Source organism: Cnephaeus nilssonii (genome assembly GCF_951640355.1).
Source record: "Cnephaeus nilssonii genome assembly, chromosome: 9".
Lineage (NCBI taxonomy): Eukaryota > Metazoa > Chordata > Mammalia > Chiroptera > Vespertilionidae > Cnephaeus > Cnephaeus nilssonii.
In genome coordinates, this window is record NC_137080.1 from 20,385,313 (window position 1) to 20,404,674 (window position 19,362).

At 35.8% G+C, this 19,362-nt stretch overlaps 1 protein-coding gene across 9 annotated transcripts in view; it reads right to left on the reverse strand.

The window, feature by feature from the left end:
* EPB41L2 (erythrocyte membrane protein band 4.1 like 2) overlaps positions 1–19,362 on the reverse strand; it is a 199,151-nt gene that overhangs the window by 35,643 nt on the left and 144,146 nt on the right. For 6 of the 9 annotated variants that reach the window (XM_079781295.1, XM_079781290.1, XM_079781291.1 and 3 more), the window contains exons 9-15: positions 19,147–19,299; positions 18,526–18,623; positions 15,557–15,729; positions 10,505–10,674; positions 6,086–6,148; positions 4,015–4,161; positions 2,602–2,703 (exon numbers count right to left, since the gene is read on the reverse strand). In XM_079781295.1, the coding sequence (XP_079637421.1) occupies positions 2,602–2,703; positions 4,015–4,161; positions 6,086–6,148; positions 10,505–10,674; positions 15,557–15,729; positions 18,526–18,623; positions 19,147–19,299 (906 nt within the window). Of the gene's footprint in view, positions 1–2,601; positions 2,704–4,014; positions 4,162–6,085; positions 6,149–6,377; positions 6,414–10,504; positions 10,675–15,556; positions 15,730–18,525; positions 18,624–19,146; positions 19,300–19,362 lie in introns of all 9 variants that reach the window. The other 3 variants (XM_079781298.1, XM_079781296.1, XM_079781297.1) reach the window with 3 other exon arrangements.

Below are 19,362 nucleotides of genomic sequence, written 5' to 3' on the forward strand. Positions count from 1 at the left end.
GAATGACATTTTAGGGATGCCCCTTTTGGGACAGTGCACTAGGAGGAGTGAGGAATAAGGACAATGAGATGAGGAGGGCTAGGTGCATAAGCATTTGCAATATTCAGGAGAAAAAGAAAGCTTCTGGATTAATTAATTTTCATTATAATCTCCGTAGTTACACCATCCCTAGGGATTGAGTTGGTGGAGAGGGCTTCCTTGCCAGTAAGAGATCATGGGGAATTTAAATAAGTGTGATGCATTTAATTATTAAATAAAATAGATATTTCAAAAGTACTTCAAAACTATAGTCTATGTAGTCAGTACTAACTCATGAGACTCTTGTATTATACAAGTTTAACCTTTTGCACTCGAATGTCGAGTGTGACTCGACACGGTTAGCATCGGTAGCAGCTTGATGAAAAAAGCAAGCGATTGCAAAGGGTTAAGTATGTCATAATTCTCACAATACATAAAAAGATATACCACAGTTATCTATTAAAGACTAAATGATTTGGTTTCCAACTTTCTGCTCTACTCTCAAAATTATTCATATTCAAACTAAATCCATTTTGAAAGTTCAATGCATTAACTTTTAAGCAAGAAACTACTCCTGTTTTTTAAATCTGTGAAATCCATATTACAGAAATCTGGAAAATTTGGTCAAATTATACTCATGCATAATTATTTATTTTACATTTCATTAAGGATAACAATTTAAAGATAATAAAAAACTCTGCAAAATGAAGATGCAACGAAGGCAAAAATTTGTAAGATATCCTGTTAAAAGTCAAAACACTGCAGTAGACATAACTACTCACACACTTTCAACTAATAGCAGTGATACGTTGTTATCTGGGGAAAAAGACACATTGCAAGCGGTAAACTAAACTTTGTTGGGAGGATGGATGAAGGATGATTGCAGTAACAAATCATATGTATGTCAAATAAGTACATATTTTCCTGCATGTGCTGGAGAGGAAAAGAACAAGAAAAAAGCAGTAACTTCAAGTGCAGATAAACCATTTTGGAGCTTAACAGTGGGCAAATTCCAGGTTTAAACTTCACATAAAATATTTTTAATGTAATGTCTACAACATCATATTTTACATTGTACATTCCTAAACCATGACATCCAGAAAAATGATGAACTGTAAACATCTTCAACAAAATTCCAAAGTCTCCTACAGCAAAAATACAAGGACATTACTTTAAATTGAACAAATCTACCATTTGACTTGCTTCTGCGCGTGAAAGTGTCAAAAATACATAATGTTTTAAAGCATGTAATATTAATGTCATCATTTTACACGGAGTCTAACTGGCTTTGGATTTCATGCTAACATTTTAATATATAAATATGCCACTTGGTTTAGCTTTCTTATTTGCAATATTCTGGAAATATTTCACCTTAACTATACCTCAAATTCCTTTAGAGCAAGACTTCATCTTCCATTTATTTTGCCTCCTTCTCCATTCCACTGTATGTTCTGATAAATAATACTCTCTACTGATTTACAAAATCAGACTTTTGTGGAAGGAAAACACTTACTACTGATCCCTGCTCTCTTTCAGATCCCCTGTATTCCATTCCTCACCAAGCAGCAGAGCGATCTCCGTCAGACCCAGTTTAAAGCTCCCCCGTGGCTTCCCACTACTCCTGTAATAAAATTCCAAAATGTCAATATGGTTTTTAAGACCCGACAGGATCTGGGGCCTGACCTCCTCGACTGTTCCTAAGCTCTTATCATTTGGTATTTCAGTTCCTTAAACTAGTTCCTGCTTGGGCTGTTTCATGTGCTCTTCCCTATACATGGAAAACTTCACATCTGCCTCCTTCTCATCATTAGGGTCTCAGTTGAAATGCCAACTCTTCCTGGACACAACGGTAAATCCGCCTTCCCAATCACCTTCGAACACAAAATTATTTCACCTTCTACACCGACTTCTTTACCCACATTTTCTAATTACTCCTTTACATGTCCCTGTCTGTCTCCAACAGACTCTAAGCTCTCTAGCCCCAGCAATTAACTGGCTGATCAGCTGGCTAAGCAAAACCAGGAGAAACAGAAGAATAAGAATGTAAAAGCAACAGAAAGCTAACTTCTTAGTTATGCCAGATATTCATGTATGCAGAAGCACAGAGAGAGGTCTGAGGGGCTGCTATGATACACAAAAAAATCTTTTTTTCCCCATTGAAAATCTTAAAAATGAAAATTCAAAAGGTTTCCAAAGATAATTACTAAACTACTAACCTAACTTGCATAGAATTTGTTATTTTAACACCACCACAGTATACACAGCATTGTACAAACAGTGCATTTTCACATGAAAGCATGGTTTCCCAACTGCCAGCCACATATATCAAATTGGGGTCACTTATTAAATCAGTTGATATGTCTGCATTTCAAAATGTGGATTTTCAAATAAAGTACTTCTGCAACATCTCACCTAATGACCCTCTTTCTCTACATGGAGATTTAACTTTTTTAATGCTCAAAAATTATTTTCAAAAAATTTAGATTAACACATAAGAAAAAAAAGAATTACTTATAGCTGTGGACAGAAATAAAAGGAAAAGAGGAAAAAGCAAGAGTAGATCCAAGGATGCAAGGTGAACACCTTGTCTGCTGCCTGGGCTTTTTCTTCAACTGTCCGTGTTGACGCCATCTGATGCTTCTCGGTCATGGATAAAATATCCTTGAAAAGATGGTCTCCTTTTCTCTATTGTTTTAAACAATAGACATAATCAACAAATAAGACAAGTACATCACATTGACAACAACACAAACATAGAACAATTGTGTGGGTCAGCGGAACAAACTGGATGAAGGGGCACATACGGTAAGGCCAAAACCTTAGCATGCCAGACACTGTTTCTCCAGACAACACAAGAGTCAATGGCTGAAATACGAACACTAATACCTTCAGAAAATCTAAAAATGAGAATTTAACTTGTATACTTCATAAGACCCTACAATACCATGGTGTTTTAAATCTTAGTATTTTCAAAAGTTGTTTTTTCAGTTCAGCAATTATCTTTGCTCATCTGTTCTTAAGAGCTATTTTCCTTTCACAGTCACAAACTTAGAAATTTAAATCAACTATCAGTTCTGTTTTTAATGAAAAGGTTAATAAAAATAGCATGAGGTTATCTAAATCAAATGTGCACAATCTGGCAACACTCAAATCAGAATGGATGATGAACTTATGGAGAAGTGAGGGGCATAAGAAAAAAGGGAAAGATGAAATTGTAGGGAAAGACCTTTATATATTTTTAAAATTGTGTATTAAAGATAGCATAATCACTGTCTCTTCAAGTATGATAAAGAGCCCATGAAAGTTCTTGGCTGATAATAAGAGATTTTGAGAGCATCAGAAAAGAACAAATACAGATGGGAATGAATGGAGAAGTATTTTGGGAATAGATTCTAAAGGCAATACGATATTGATGGGGAGAAGTAATCACGGAAAGAAAAAAGAATGTTATGGTTGAAAACATTTTTAAAACACTGGTCTACATTTCATTACGAGGAAGTCTTAGTATTAACTTGTATGATACAACATTTTGCAAGTTTTCACTTCGGCACATCAGTCTTCAAAGCTAACTTTAACTCATTTTCCTCTTAGTAATTACCTTAAACCATTCTAAAAATGATCCACATTAATTATTTAATTATTAAACAAACTTTCTTATTTCAGAAGTCAATATCTGAAAACCTTATTAAATATCATATAATCTTAGTTTCTAAGTCATCCTATATAAAAACATATTGCAACTGAGTAAAATAGTTATTCTGAAACTACTTCAAAAGTACTTTGAAACTCATACAATTTACTTAAGAACTAGGTCAACACATATTACATTGTTAATAAATATTTAGTATTTTAAAAAATTGTTAGCAATTACATTTTTTAAAAAACCACACACCTGGGAACATTTTGTAACTTCCTGGGAATCAGCATAAGAGATTAGCAATCTGAATTTTAATGAAAAGCTGGAGACATATAGCCAACAAATAGCTAGTGACATACCCCTTGTATCTGTAGGGATAGAGGTGTGATACGTCGTTTTTCCCATTCATTAGGGCGCGGCTCAGGTGTGGATTCCATAAAATTGCGCTTGAGTTCACTAATGCTAGCCTGATGTTTCAGTATGTCCTCCTGGGCCTTATCCAGGTCCTAGCAATGTGTAACGTAATAAAGGGGGGAAATCCAAAAGGGAAAAAAACCCAGTAGGACAAAAATAAAAATAAAACCAAAAAATAAGACAAAGCATACTTACGATTAAAAAAACATACTAAAGCAAGAAAAATGCCAAGTCTCAAAAGCCATATTATCACCTATGAATAACCTTAATGAGTTCCTCAAAATTTGAACATAAAGCCAATATGTAATTTTTATGATTCACATCTTAAAGTGTTCTAATGTCTTCTTTGTTTAGAATTTTTTAAGGAATAACTATTTACATTATTAGAAGGAAGTCATGGAACTAATACTCAAAATGGCTAATAACTCTTCTTTCTAATAGTTAGATTTGAATGCAGCCTATGAATTTGTTCCTGTAGACTCACCTTCCTGATTAGGGCTACTACTAAAGTTACCTTCTGTGAACATATTAAATCAAGTAAAAATAGAGAAAGGTGGACTCAGAAGCACATTTGGCCTCATGGGAAAGCCAGTCCAAGATCATCTACCACAAAAGGGGGGGTGGTAGGGTTGGCAAGGACTGACTTTTTTCCAGGAAATTCCAGCAGTGGCTTTTAATCTTAAGGAATAAAAATAACAGCTTCCATAGGCTGCTTGTATTTGATATCTCCATAAAATAACCTCATACTGGTTTCATGTAGTTGCTAAGCACAAATGTGAGGCCCAGCTGCCCCACATACCAAATGATCCTTATACAGACAAAAATGCAAGAGTAATTACCAGGTTGATTTTTCACTGAAGTAGGCCCTGATGAATGGTATTGTGGTACTTTTTATATTCGCCCTGAAAACTAGTATTTGTGGGAATTAAAACTAACTATTGTTTAGGAAATGGTTTTAACTGAACTTTAAACATTTTTTTTACATTTCAAAAATCATGGGGGGCACCTGTTGATTACAGCTTTCATCCCACTCCCAGAGGAACAGGTCATGCATCTGATAAAAATTAGGTATTCCGTATTCATGCACAAGCATAGTTGCTCATCTATGAGCTTCTACAGCCATTTGTAAAAACTCATGAAAATCTAAAAATCTTTGCATGGCATGGAAAAATGACTGTGGCTTGAGATCAGGCACATTTCTTGTATTTGTTCAAAGCAATGTTATGTATTATACTTTAAAGCATTTTAGTAAGTTATGCAAAAATACATTTCCAATAATTATCAAAGCTGCCAAAAGCAACCAAATTGATTAGTCGGATTATTGAGAATTGCAGTTCACCACTAAAAACATTGCCATGTACTGCCCCCTAAATAAGGAGAAGAAAAGTTCTCGTGTGACACGGGGAATATAGTTGACATTCCTAACTGGGTGGCTAGGTTTTCTTTTTCCCCCCTCTTTTTTGTCTTTCATTTATTCTTTCTTCTTTATCAAAACAATCCCATTCATTAGCATATTTCACATGGAATACTTTAAACCACATTCCTAACTGCATGGATTTTAGTGCCACCACCCACCTCCACCCTCATTCCCACCCCAAACTATTGTGGACATAGATAAACAGTAAAATGATTTAATGCCAGATCAAGTATCTGTTCTGGTTAAAGTATATTAAGGATGGGATCACATTACTTCAGATTCCATGCCCTGAGATAACCCATTTAGGAGAGAATAAGTTTACTTATAGAACTTCAAGGTTAATGGATAAAAACTATTCATCTGATGAAATAGAACTTGTTTTCCCAGTTGTCACTTTGAGAACTTCTAGTTAACATATTCCTACCTAAGCCACTTTAAAAGAACACAGTCAGACTGGTAACATGCACTCCCGAGTTGGATTTTCCCCATGCATTTCATGCGCTGTGCTTGAAAAATGTTGCCAGCCAGCCTGTGAGTGACCTCCCATCCATAGCAGCCTGGCAGCCATCAGGACAGTTGTTTTCTTAAATTATACAAACCTCCAACATTAAATTGCTATGTCTGACATAAATATTATCCCCTTCTACTCTCAAGGAATTTTTCTGTGAAATTAAATCACACACAGGGGGAAAAAGCAAATAAACGTAAGTGTATCAATCAGCAAGCACCAGAGTTGGATAGTCTATGACATTAATAGTAATAAAAATTTTAAGAACCTAAAGCCACAACAAGCAAAACCGACAAATAAACCCTGAAAGTGCATCACCCCACACACAAGAACAATGGCAGGCAGCAGCCACCAGGTTTTAACTTTGCAGAAAAAATATCCACCTCCTCCAGCTGTGTTTCCTCTTCTTCCATCTTCGCCTGAAAGGTCATACAGCAAGTGGCCAGAAACAGAAGTATTAGTGGAAACTCTACCACTGGTGCAAAGAAGCTGTATTTGAACTTCAATGGTGAACTAGCATTACCAACCTTTATTGCGTGGCCCTCAGAAGATGCAGAACATTAAGCCACCTGGTCTTTCTTCACCTACAGTGTTGTATAAATGATGGAAATGATCCTTTGCAAGGGTGGAATGGAGAATGGAAGCTTCACTCTTTCTCAGTCCCTACTTTACATGCACTGCTTTTGAGTATTCTTTTTAAACTTAGGAATAAAAATCTGAGAGTGTAAAAATGGCATAATTCAACCAGTTCTAATTTGAAATGTCTAAATCCATTAGTGATAAGGGCAAAGTAAAATGATGTAAAATTTGGCTTTCCCTTTATGTCAGAGACAAATGTTCCCTATTATTCAGTTTTTAACATAGATTTCTTTCCTTGTTGAGGAGGGAATTGGCTTACTATGCTACATTCATGTTACAATGGTGGGCATTTAAAAACACTCTTTAAACTATAGCCACTTTTCTTTCATAAAATACTTTAAACAAGAATCAGTTTTCATAGTGGAACAAGTCTCAGTATTTAACATCCCAAAAGAATAAATTTGTAAATTTAAAACTAGCATAAATACTAACGACTACTGACTGACTCAATGACAGGAATGGCAAGAAAGAAAAATATTGGTTCTGATACCAAAGGAAAATAGTTTAACCTTTACATGTTAATTGACAGCAGGATCATATACATATCATATTCAAATGAGAGTGTGTCAAATCTGAGAGTTCAAAATGTTCTTTTTTTTAGAAAAAAAAGTATTCAAGTATTTCTGAAAAGTTAGCAAGGAGCTCAGAGTATCTTTTTTATCAGAAGGTAAATACTAGACAAAGCCAATAATCTGTTAAGGATTATCTTCCAATTCCTGGGTCAACACTGAATTCTCTAAAATGTCCATCTTTTACATCCGCAGGTACCCTTTAAGATTCATGGCTTCTCAATGCCTAATCATAGCATTATCTTCACATATGTCTTTAGGTTTGCTCTAAATTACATGACTTACTCTATGTATTGATAGTAACCACAGGATACTAAGACACTAAGTCACCAGACCACATTTTACAAAACAATCAAAAACATACTGCATACATTAGCACGGACTGTCTAACAGTGCAGAGGTAGCCCTATAAATGGGTAAAAATCTTCAAACCAGACATTTAATGTTAAGAACACTAAGAGGCCCAATCTTAGGGCTATAGATTCTAAATTTTCAAAAAGCCTTGTTTAATTTTCCATACACATTTGTTAAAGAAAAGATATCTTCCTTACAAAATATCTGACAGTGTCTCTGTCACATAATTATGATTTAGAGTTTAAAAAAACCCACACAAAATAAAATACTACCTGAAATTCATCTGGTCTCCAAATGCTACAATAATAGAGAGACAAGGAGTTTCTGAGATTAGAACTACAAATGTCAGGAGTAAAGGAATAAAGATGCATAAATGCAAGAACGAGCTTGGCTTTCTAACCAAAGAACTAATAGAAACTCTACTTATACATATCAATTACTGTGATGTCCATGGCATCCTAAGTTCTTTTTTTAAGACCTAGTAAGGTTTACAGATATTTATAAAAGAATCCTATAACTTTGCTTTCAACTTAGAATGTATGGCGCTCTCAACGGATGTCAATGAAAGGGAAGTTGCTTACACTTTTTGCTCATGCACTGAAATATTATCTGTGTGAAAATGTGCAGCTCATACTACATTGAGGATAATCAGTGGTAAAGTTTATGCACATGTTTACACTCTACACTGGGAGGGGTGTAAGATGAGTATAGTTCTGTGGACTGCACAGACTGAAGCTTATGCTGGAGTACCAACAACTGCTTCCTCTTCCTCTGTTCTGTCATTCGAGTCACAGTCATAAGACACATGAAAGGATGTCGCCTTGGCCTCCAGGTAGCAGAGGGACAGAGCCAGAGGAAGGGAAAATGTGAGGGAAAAGGGCACTGACTGAGAAGCAGAGAGAAGGAGCCCAAAGATGAGGATGAGGGAGGGAAGGAATGAAGGGGAGGTGATCGGAACATAGTGCTGGACGTCAGCGGGGAGGAAGGAGACCCAGACCTTGGGGAGGCTAGGGAAAGCAAGGTACCCATCTTCATCGAGGAGTGAGGGGAAGCTGGGTGGGAAACATTTACAGAAACTGAAAGGAAGGTACCCAAACTCAGAATCCTTGTGGTCAGCCTCTTTTAGAGGCTTCTCGTGGGTGGGAGGACAGTCAATCTGAGAAGGGGCTACAATAGGATCCAAAACAGAATCCAGGACAGCGACGTCACAGTCCCCCTGCTCTGTTGTTTCCCCTGTGGAAAGGAGTTCTAAGCTGTCTAGTGTGATTTGGTCGGCCTCCCCAAAGGGGTCTTCCTCCGAAATGTCTGAAAGCAAGTCCATTTCCGGGACTGGTAACAGGTTTGGGGACAGACATGAAGCATAGCGGATGAGTGGTGAAGGTGGGCAGATGAAAACAGGCTGTTTTCAGAAGCAAATCCATGGTTGAATGTGAAATTACACGGATACATTCAAAGGAGAAATGGAGGCAAAAGAGGAGAGAAGAAATAAGTAGTTAGTGAACAACTTTACTTAAAAGTAGGGATTGTATTAACACAGTGGGGTTAGAAAATGAATTAAATGATCCATTTTTAGAGAGGAAAACTGAACTACTTTTATCATAAAAAGTATAGGTAAAGACTGATTTAACTACTGTTTTCTGATTGGTTGCAAATAAATCCAATGAAACTCAAAACAGCATTATTACTTTTAAACCTGGTTGCTGACAGACATTCAAAGCACTGGCAAAAAAGGTCAACATACTCAATCTGTTGCTGAATGAAGATAAGCAGAATTTCCTTTGGAATTTAAAAGAACTTTTAAAAAAAATAACGATGTATCAAATTAACCAGGCAAAATGGAACAGACTTCAAATTGCTGAGCTCTTCTGTTTCAGATATAGGGAGTCACTGTCCTAGGTGCCTCGTCAGCATAATTTTGAAAGATTCTGAAAACTTTTCAGCAGTTCAAGGATACCTTGTTGGACGTGATTTCTGCTATATTTAACTAAATAATTTTCGAACAAACCGTTTTTGAAATACGATACAAATTCTTTAACAAAGGTATGCAGGTGATTGGATGGCACGTGCTACCTGGAGCCCTTGTCCTTGTGGCATAAGGGTCTGCATGGCACCCCTACCCTCCTCTATGCTGAGAATTAGAGATTGTCAAATTCCTGAGAACTGGCAGCTACTTCATCTGGCAGGTTCTTTATGAATTCCTGCTGCATGTCTTCAGAATTTTCAAAGTTAAAGTATAGAGAATATTATAAATCCACAGAATGATTTCATTTGTGTGTGTTGCTTTGTGCAGATATAGAAGAGATCTGAAGAACTCAAAGCCTCTTCAAATCAACCTCTAAGTGACTTCACTTGCCCAAGGCAACATAAATAATAGTAACAAATTTGAAAACATAATACAGGGTACTTCTCTATTCATTATGGTGTATACACTAAATAAGGCCAAAAGCAACACACCATCTTCTCACTATTCACCAACACTTACCTTTGCTTAAGAATGTCTTCTTCATCAGTTACAGATTACTAATGAAAAATATTTTTCATAAAGACCATCTTTGCTCATTTCAAAAAATGTTAGTCAACATGATTAAAGTAATAATACAGGTTATACTTTAACATTTACTTGTAACAAATAAATATAAATTTCAAATCATCACAGCTTTTATCATTTGAGGATTTAACTAAATAGAATGATTATAAAGAGTTAAAAATTACTTACTTGCATTAATATAATTTACGTTGGAATATTTTCCTTTGAACACCACTCAGAAAAAGGTTAGAGACCCTATCCAAACAAGAGCCTTCACATATTTGAAAATTGGGAAATCATATCAAAAGAGAACATACATTGCCTAATTTTAAATATTATTTGAGTTCTGAAACAACAAATGCAACAGATAGCCTCCAGTCTAAGCACACATTTAAAATCACTCTCTACTAATTTACCATACCTTTCCTTCAGTGAGGTGCACATGTGGGGCTTTAGTGGGGCTTCTGATGTCCCTCCTGCCATCCCCATCCTGTACTACGGCAGTGCTGACAGCTCCACGGCCATATGCCGACACCTCCCCAGGGCCAGGAGAATCCTTCATAAGACTTTGGTCCACAACACCAACTAGAGCTAGTAAAGAATGATCGTTTGGATTACATTAGGACATTTAAATGGTCTAACTTTATGAAACTTCGCCCTTTTACACAGATAAGCAGGCAGCATGTACTCAAAAGGAATATTGCTTGAGCTCTGAAAATACCAACATATCAAATAAACTAATTTTTAAACCTTTTTTAAAAGTCTATTATTAGTTTTAATTTATTTTTTTTAAATCCTCACCCAACGATATTTTTTCCATTTGTTTTTAGAGAGAGTGAAAGGGGGCTGGGATCGTGCAACCGAGGTACATGCCCCTTGACCAGATTCGAACCCAGGACCCTTCAGTCTGCAGGCTGATGCTCTATCCACTGAACCAAACCACTGAACTCTAAAAGTATTCTGAATTTTAATCCATTAAACCACACAGGATCCTAAAACAGTTTTTTAGGTGTATATTCTTATCATGGAATCAGCCAGCAGAAGGAGCTCTAAGACCAGCTGAAATGAGAGTCAAAGCAGTGTCGGAATCACAATGTAAGCATTATTTTAATTCTCTAGGATTTCTTTGATCTTATCTGAGATTATTTCTGAAACAAATAATTATCTATTTATTAAAATTATTTGCTTCAATAAGTTTAAAGAATTCGCCCATAAAAAAACTTTAATTTAAATGCCATTTAAAATTGTGACAAGACAGTAAAGGTAGATTTTAGGGAATGAATTTGTTTAATAGTTTTTATTTCTCTAACGTCCCTCCTGAATGCCTCAACTTGACCTAACAGTAAATCTAATACATAGATACCCCCCCATTCAGCAAGCCTGGCCCTCATGTATTCCCTTCATCTCTCCCACAGATGGGCAGGAACATAAGATTGTGTTGCAATCTGTGTCATATGGCAAATCAACCCAACATGGCCTCAGATCTCAACAAGGCAAAGTGAGTAGCAGCTGGCAAAGCCTCTGTCTATCTGTAGTTTCTCCCTCAAACCACAGGGACAACCACTAAGGTCATTTTACTTATATAAAAAGTGCTTGACTGGCCCAGATCCATGCTTAGTAACCACAAAGGCCTTTAGGCTGCAAGCCTTTGGAGGGCAGGGACTGTATGTCATCCACCACATTGAACTTGGGAGGCATCAAGCACCTCTAACACATGTTTTACGAGAAACCTTTGATCTACATCCCTCACATGCCCTAAAACTTCCTTCTTCCCCAGTCTTGACGTTTTGGCCACCCTCATACTTGCTTGCACCCAGTTAACTCCAGCCAGAAACCTCAAAGTCTCTTCCTTCACCCCTCAACATCTGCAAATCTGGCCAGTTCTCCCATCTCTATTTGACCACCCAGGTCCCTCAGGACTCATGCTTTTGAAAGCCCACAGAATGTCATAAAATGAACTCACATCTTACATTATGTATAATTATTTTCCAGGTGTTTTTTTTAATAAACTTTTGAGGAGATTTTCATAGGTTTCACTTGGAAAGTATAGAACTATGAGTAATTATTTTAACTTATGATTATGATTTCTAAGCACCCTTACACATACTCAGAAATTATTGCAAAATAGGAAAAATCTGACCTAGAAATAATTTCAGATATAATATCAAAATTTTAATGAGCTTCAAATTTAAATTTATATAATGACATTGACAAAATGTTGACACTGCATACTTTTACACATTTATTAATTTCAGTTTGCAGGGGAATTTTTATTTTGGGAGGGGGATTTAAAACAATTTTTTTAGGTCTTAAACACTTGTAGAACCCTGAGAAGCTTGTAGACCCCAGCTACTGAGCTTAGGGTGCCAAATGGCTAACTGGCCTACTATCACCCAAGGCAAGACCACCATTACTCTCATCTAGACTATTCCCAATCAGTCCTCCTGCTTCCTCTCTCATCCTCTAATGATTTTAGACATTGCAAAGTTATTGTTTAAAAATAATACTGTGTACTTATGTGCTTGCACAAGTGTGTACACATCTGGACATATACACACTACACACAAACACACACACACACACACACACACACACACACACACACACAAACTTTCAGCAATTTCCTGCAACACCTAGAATAAAAACCACATTCTTTACCATGGCATGCAAGGCCATGTGTTACCTGCCCCAGCCTATCTCTCCCCATCACTTACTAAGCTCTGACTACATTTGACTTCTTTCTGTTCTGGAATGTAATAAGCTCTCCCTAATCTTACAGCCTTCAGACCCACTGCTCCTGCTATCTGTGATGCTTTATCTCCTGCTTTACTCAAGTCTGCCTCCTACTCATCCTTCAAATCTCAACTGAAATGGTTCTTCTTCCTCATGTAGGCCTCCGTTCCCAGATGACCCAATCTAACTAGTGTCCCTGATTATTATATTTTCCATTTTCACGAAATCATTGCTTCCCTGCTCTCAAATGCATCTTGGTCATAAACTCTTTTAAATGACTGCTTTGCCTACTTTTTTGTTTGATTTTCCAATCTTGGATTCTCACCGTTCTAAAACAGCTGTTCTGGATTGACTTTTATTATTATTTGATTATATTTGATTTTAGATATCACATTAAATTTTATGTTCTCTGTAATCACTAGAAGATTGTAAAGCCTTAAAGTGAGAACTATTGATACATATATCTACACTAGTCTAGCCTTACTTAAAAACTAAACAGGAAAAAGAAAACACAACATATGTCAACAACAACAAAAATGGTATATTAATGGAGAGTGGTGGGAAAAAATAAAGCTCAGTACCAGGTTACAGCCTAGCTTTGCTTTGAGGAGAAAAAAAGGGAGACTATAAGCCCTAACCAAATAGTTCACTGGCTGTCTGGTCCTGCACTGGCATGAAAAGCCTTCTATTTTTCACAATAACACAATAATCCTTTTGATAACTTGCCCATCTGATGAATTACAGTGCCCAGAACACAAAAGGAAAAATAATGGATTACTGTGCCATGTTTGTGGTTTTTACTTGTAAAAAATCATTGTTTTTAGATACAAACCCTCTGCACTAGTTGCCCATATAAGATGGTGCATTTCCTTAAGCACAGCTGATATACCTCATAGAGATTGCAGTAGTTTACTCTTCTTTATAAACTGTAAAATTTGTAATATAGGAGTTATAAAGCCTCATAGTTTAAAACAAAGGATGAAACAGACAGCGTTCCAGAAAGAGGAATGATTTCTCTCAGGGCATTAAAAAATACTGCCTGCATTTATTCAGCACTTGCATAAATTCTGTGCAGCAAGGGGCAAAGTTTGTGAAATATTTACATGAATGGTCACATTTTTCAGATTTACTTGAAAAATGTTCAGTCGCCGATTAGCTAAAAGTTACACGGATAGCTATTGTACATTAGTAATTCACTAAGTTTATTTTTTTCCATTTTTTTTATTTAATTCACTAAGTTTAAATCCCTACATTTGGGAATGTGGACATTTATCTGAACCAAGTTTATGGTCACCTTGCAATTTTTGGGTGGTCTCATAAAAATATACTAAAGATTCTTCTGAATCAATATTTAATAATTATGTATACAAAGATGCCCAACAACAAATCCTGAGAAGTATCTCCATGTGTATGCCTGGTTCTGTTTTCCAAGTTTATTCCAGGAAAAATAGATCAAGACCAGGGGGTGTTTATCCTTCACTGAGAGAATATTTTTATGTATTAGCATATTGTCTGTTTCAGGTAATTATTTATAATACAGTTGTTCAAGTTCATATTTCAGAAAGCTATCAGTAATAACAAGCGATCAAAAAAGATTTTTGTTGCCCTAACTGGTTTGGCTCAGTGGATAGAGCGTCAGCCTGCAGACTCAAGGGTCCCAAGTTTGATTCCGGTCAAGGGCATGTACCTTGGTTGCAGGCACATACCCAGTAGGGAGTGTGCAGGATGCAGCTGATCGATGTTTCTCTCTCATTGATGTTTCTAAGTCTCTATCCCTCTCCCTTCCTCTCTGTAAAAAATCAATAAAATATATTTTTTAAAAAAACAAACACAAAAAAGATTTTTGCTGATAACAGTAATAAAAGATAATTTTTAAATTTTATATTACTATTTTTATATGTTTTGAGATTAATCAACAAAAATGTTTCAAAGCTACTTCTTCTGGTAGAAAGTCATCCATACAAATTATTTTCACTTAGGTAGAAAAAATTTAAGTCCTTCATAAAGTATTCTAATATAAAATTAACCGTAGCTTTTTTCTAGAAAACCTGCTATTAACTCAAAATTAGGGTAATAAGATACATACATGTATGAAAGGAAGCAACATCAATTTATTTCCATGTATAATTTATATAAAACTACAAATATGTAGCTAATTAGAATTCCAATAGGAAAAATATACAAATTTTACACTCCCCTTGGGTGAAAGAACAAACAAATATATTATATTTCCTTCCTTTTTGTTAAAACACTACATTTTAAACTGATCCTTTGAAGCTGTGAATGGTTTCTCATATGCTGGAAAGTTTGGTAAGCTCCAGTCAGAGTTTTTAAAATCATAAAAATTTGAATGTTTTAAGTTCCTTTGAATAGAAGTTCAGATGTTACCACACCAAAAACCTTTGAAATTACATTTTTGCCAAAAAATAAGCCACATAAAATACATCACAATTAAATCAGACCAGTAAAAACATGTTTACCCATCATCTCATCAATGAGAACACATAGCTAACATTTGTGCCCACTGATAATGCAAAAAAACATTTAGATTCAGAACTGACAACTTCAAATCCTACAAAATTTTCTTGTGAGCATTAGAAATGAAACTTTATTTACTCAGAATAAAATGGCTATTCCTCTAGGGTTATTTCTGGGGGTGCTCATCAACTTGATCAACGTTTTCTGATCCCACTGGATTAGAAAGATTAATGGAATCCAAAACTGTCAAAAACGTCTTTACCTCCATCTAGAATCCTGGAGGCCCGCTTACTAGATGTGCGCTCAAAGTGTGGCGCGGGCCTGTCAATGAGGGTGCTTGCCTGGCGGGTCTGGGCTTGGGTGCGGCCGCTGTAGCGGAATTTGGACCCCAAGGTCAGGAACTTGGCCTTTGGTGGCTGCTCTGGAGACACAAGCCTGTAGTGGGGAGAAAAAGGAACAAAATTAGAATTTATGAATTCCTCATTAACTTTAAAACTCTTTTAATATCTCATTTTATTAAGCATGATTACTCAATATTAAAAAAAGGATGACTAACTTAGTGAAAAAGAACATTATTTATATACCTTCCTACATAAGAGCTCGATGATAGTGATAAGATGAATAAATCCATATTCATGTATTTATGAATATGTTTTCCTCGACATGAGCCAAAGTGCAGCTGTTCTCAGTGTTTATCGAATGTTATTTATTTGTATTAGCTTAAATCATTTAGATAAACACATATGTCTGAATTCTTGCTCCTAGTTGTAAGTGCCAAGTAGCAATCCCTTACTCTTAGTAATTCTTAATATTTATGTCTATTTTTCCTGGGAAAGAACATCTAACAAGGAATCTGTTCCATCAAGTGATGCTTTCCCATGAAGACGGCAGCATGGGGTGGATCTGCTGAGATGATTAACTTCCTTTCTTGCTAGCACAGTTCTACTGCTTAAACCCAGATTCATAATGGATAAAGTTAAACTTAATGTCAAATACTTCCATGTACGAAAAAACATGTTCTTAAGTAAACGAGCCAATCTTGTCTGGCATACAACTGAAATTTCCTCACTATCACTGTCTGATCAAGAGTTGACAATATATCTTAACAAAAAAATAATCTCAGAGCTCTTGTGGAATTTATTAAATACAAGAAGGCTTTAGTTAACAATTCCACAATATGGAGAATGCTACCAAAATTTTTCCTATCATTCTCCAAGAGTGAATCTTTAAGAATTATTTAGCATTGCAAGTATTCTGCCCAATTTTTTAGAAAACTTATTTTGCTAAGGAAGCAACGAAAAATGTTTCAAGGAAAGGTAAAGCTACATGTAATAATACAAGAGACGATCCTCCATTAATTAAGGATTCTCAGTAGTCTTAAACATTCCTCCCCCTCTCCCCGAAGTGTTAGAATTAAACTGATGAAAGAACTAAAACCCTCTGGGCTCTCTTGGCTTTAATCTATTCATGTAGAGTAGTAGAAGTGTTTCTTTAAATCTTCCATTTTCTGCTAATAGATTTTGGAAGGAAATATGTCACATGCAAATGAAGGAAAGTCATTAACTAGAGGATTCCATTTTGTTTCTTGCCTGACACTGGTTGACCACATACTCAAAGTATTAGCTTGCAGAGTAATTTTCTGATGATAAAAAAAATCCTTAAGTAATTAAGCTTCAATTAAATAGATACAAACATCAAAACAAAAAAGGGGCTGACTTCACCATAGACATTTATTAGCTCTCTTTAAAAGAATTTTTTTGGTGATTTAAGTCAATGGTAATATAAATAAGTTTTCTAAGAAAATGTAGATGAATCGACAAAATATTTCAAGAATATCACTTCAAGATCAGTTTATTTTCTTTTTATTTTACTTTTATTTTCCACATCAGACCCTATCTTCATAGGAATAACATCAAAACCACTACATCTATCATTTCACTTTTGGAAATTTAAAAGCTATGATAAGGGGCTAATCATTAGAGTATTAAAGGTCTGGAGCAAGATAATCTAAGTAATGATGTATTAAAGGAATCCAACTTTTACATATTTTACTGCTTAAGTAGTGTATTAACATTTTAATTTCATAAAATTCCTGTCATTACAAATTAATATTATTAATGTTTCTCTATGGAAAATGAACATTTTAAGAAAAATCCACATACCAATTACTAAATCAATCATACATTTAATAGAGTGCCGTGGGTTCCCATAAAAGTCTCTATGAAGTGGCTGATGACACTAACTCACTTGGGATTAATTTGGATTTACAATGCCAAAGTTTAAATGGCAGTTTAATGTCAAGCTAGAGAACCTCATGTTAATCTTGTTTACACACCACCATCACCACCACCACCAACAACAAAAAGCACTGAGAAAACAGCAGGAAGCACATCAGCTGCAAATTCAGTTGGGAAGTCTAGCACCGTGGGTACACTTGTGGGTGCCTGGAGCCACACTACCTGGGTCTGCATTCCATCACCACCCATTACTACGTTACTAAGTATATAACTAAGAGCATATTTCTGAACTTCGCTGTTCCTCAGTTTCTCCATATGTACAGTGAAGATAACTGCACCTGCCCCATAAGCTGTGTTATAAGGATTCATAAAATGAATGAATCCATGTGCAGCACTAAGAATGGTGATGGGCTCTATTAAATGCTCAAGCAAGGACAGCAGCTTTATAATGTTCCTGTTCTAATATTAGTCTAGCTGAGTGGCTGTCAATCAACACAAAGATCTGTTTATGGCTTCAATTTGAAAGCCGTTTTAATTTCCTAAAGAAATTACTTGAATCTTTTGTGATAAACTAAAACAGAACAAACTCCACTGATCAGATTCAAAGCATTCTGCAGACAAATTATGATTTGCCCTTTCTGTGTTACATACATGTTGTGAGCAAAGTTATATAAGATTTAAAGACATAAAAATGCTTTTATTAATCATTATCCCAAAAGCTGCAGGAGCAAATTGGTCTGCTTTTAAATTGAAGTCCATGGTATGTCAGCAAAAATGAAGGCAGATAGTTCAGAGTGATGAGTGATGACAAGGCATGGCCCATGCAACAGAAATAGACACAGGAGTGGACTTTGCAGACAAAGGAGATTTGACACTGATGAGAGCAAAGAGCCATAATGAAGGGCGTTGCTGCATCTGCCACACTCTCCTCTATCACCTCCCAGTAAGTAAAAGAGCTATTTCAATTAATTTTAAGCTGTTTTCTTTCAATTACCTGTAAAAAGTATGATGTTCCACACACACTTTCCATAGCCTTTTCGCAGCCCGATGGTTCGGTAGTTTGAATCCAATGGTACTCTCAAACTGTTCTAGCTAGAATAAACAAATCGGCATATTTCTTTAAGAGTTAATTGGAAGCTACTAAAAAACATGAATTCACATTTTCTCTAAAAAGTAATTCTTCTTGAAAAACAATGAGTACATCTAATATAATTTATACAAAATAAGTATTTCATAGACTGCAATACTAGTTTCTATGAAAAGCAGGTACATAACTATTGACATAAACAATGTCAACGTCCACGAAAACTAATTTTACCATTTTCCTATTGATCTCTACTTAGCTGATTCAACAACAAAAAACGAGCTCCCAAAATGTGGCAGGCACTTACTGTCTTTCCTGTTCTGTGAATCTGTGGCTGTTGCTTGTGTTTCAGCAACAGGAATATATATGCAGGTTTATCATTAAGAACCTGACCTTTTTTTCACCACAGAGAAATAAAGAATAGTTCGTTTTCTTAAATTCAGTGGAAAAGAATTCAGTTAGCTCATGGCCATGAAGGAGAACATGGACAAAGCCTAATCAGATATGCCAAGGACTACACAACATGCTTACCTCTGCTGGCCTAACTTTAATGTAGAAGTTACTGCGCTTATAGGAAATTTTCAAGATTTTCGGCCAAGCAAAACGATTGATTCTCAGTCTGTCCTTGTAAATGAGAAGCCCATTAGCACACACACCCAGCTTGATGTCCACGCCTTCTGAGTCCTGCCAAGCATAAGCATTTTAGCGTTGTGAAAATTATACAGATCAGGAAGCTCATTAGCTCCT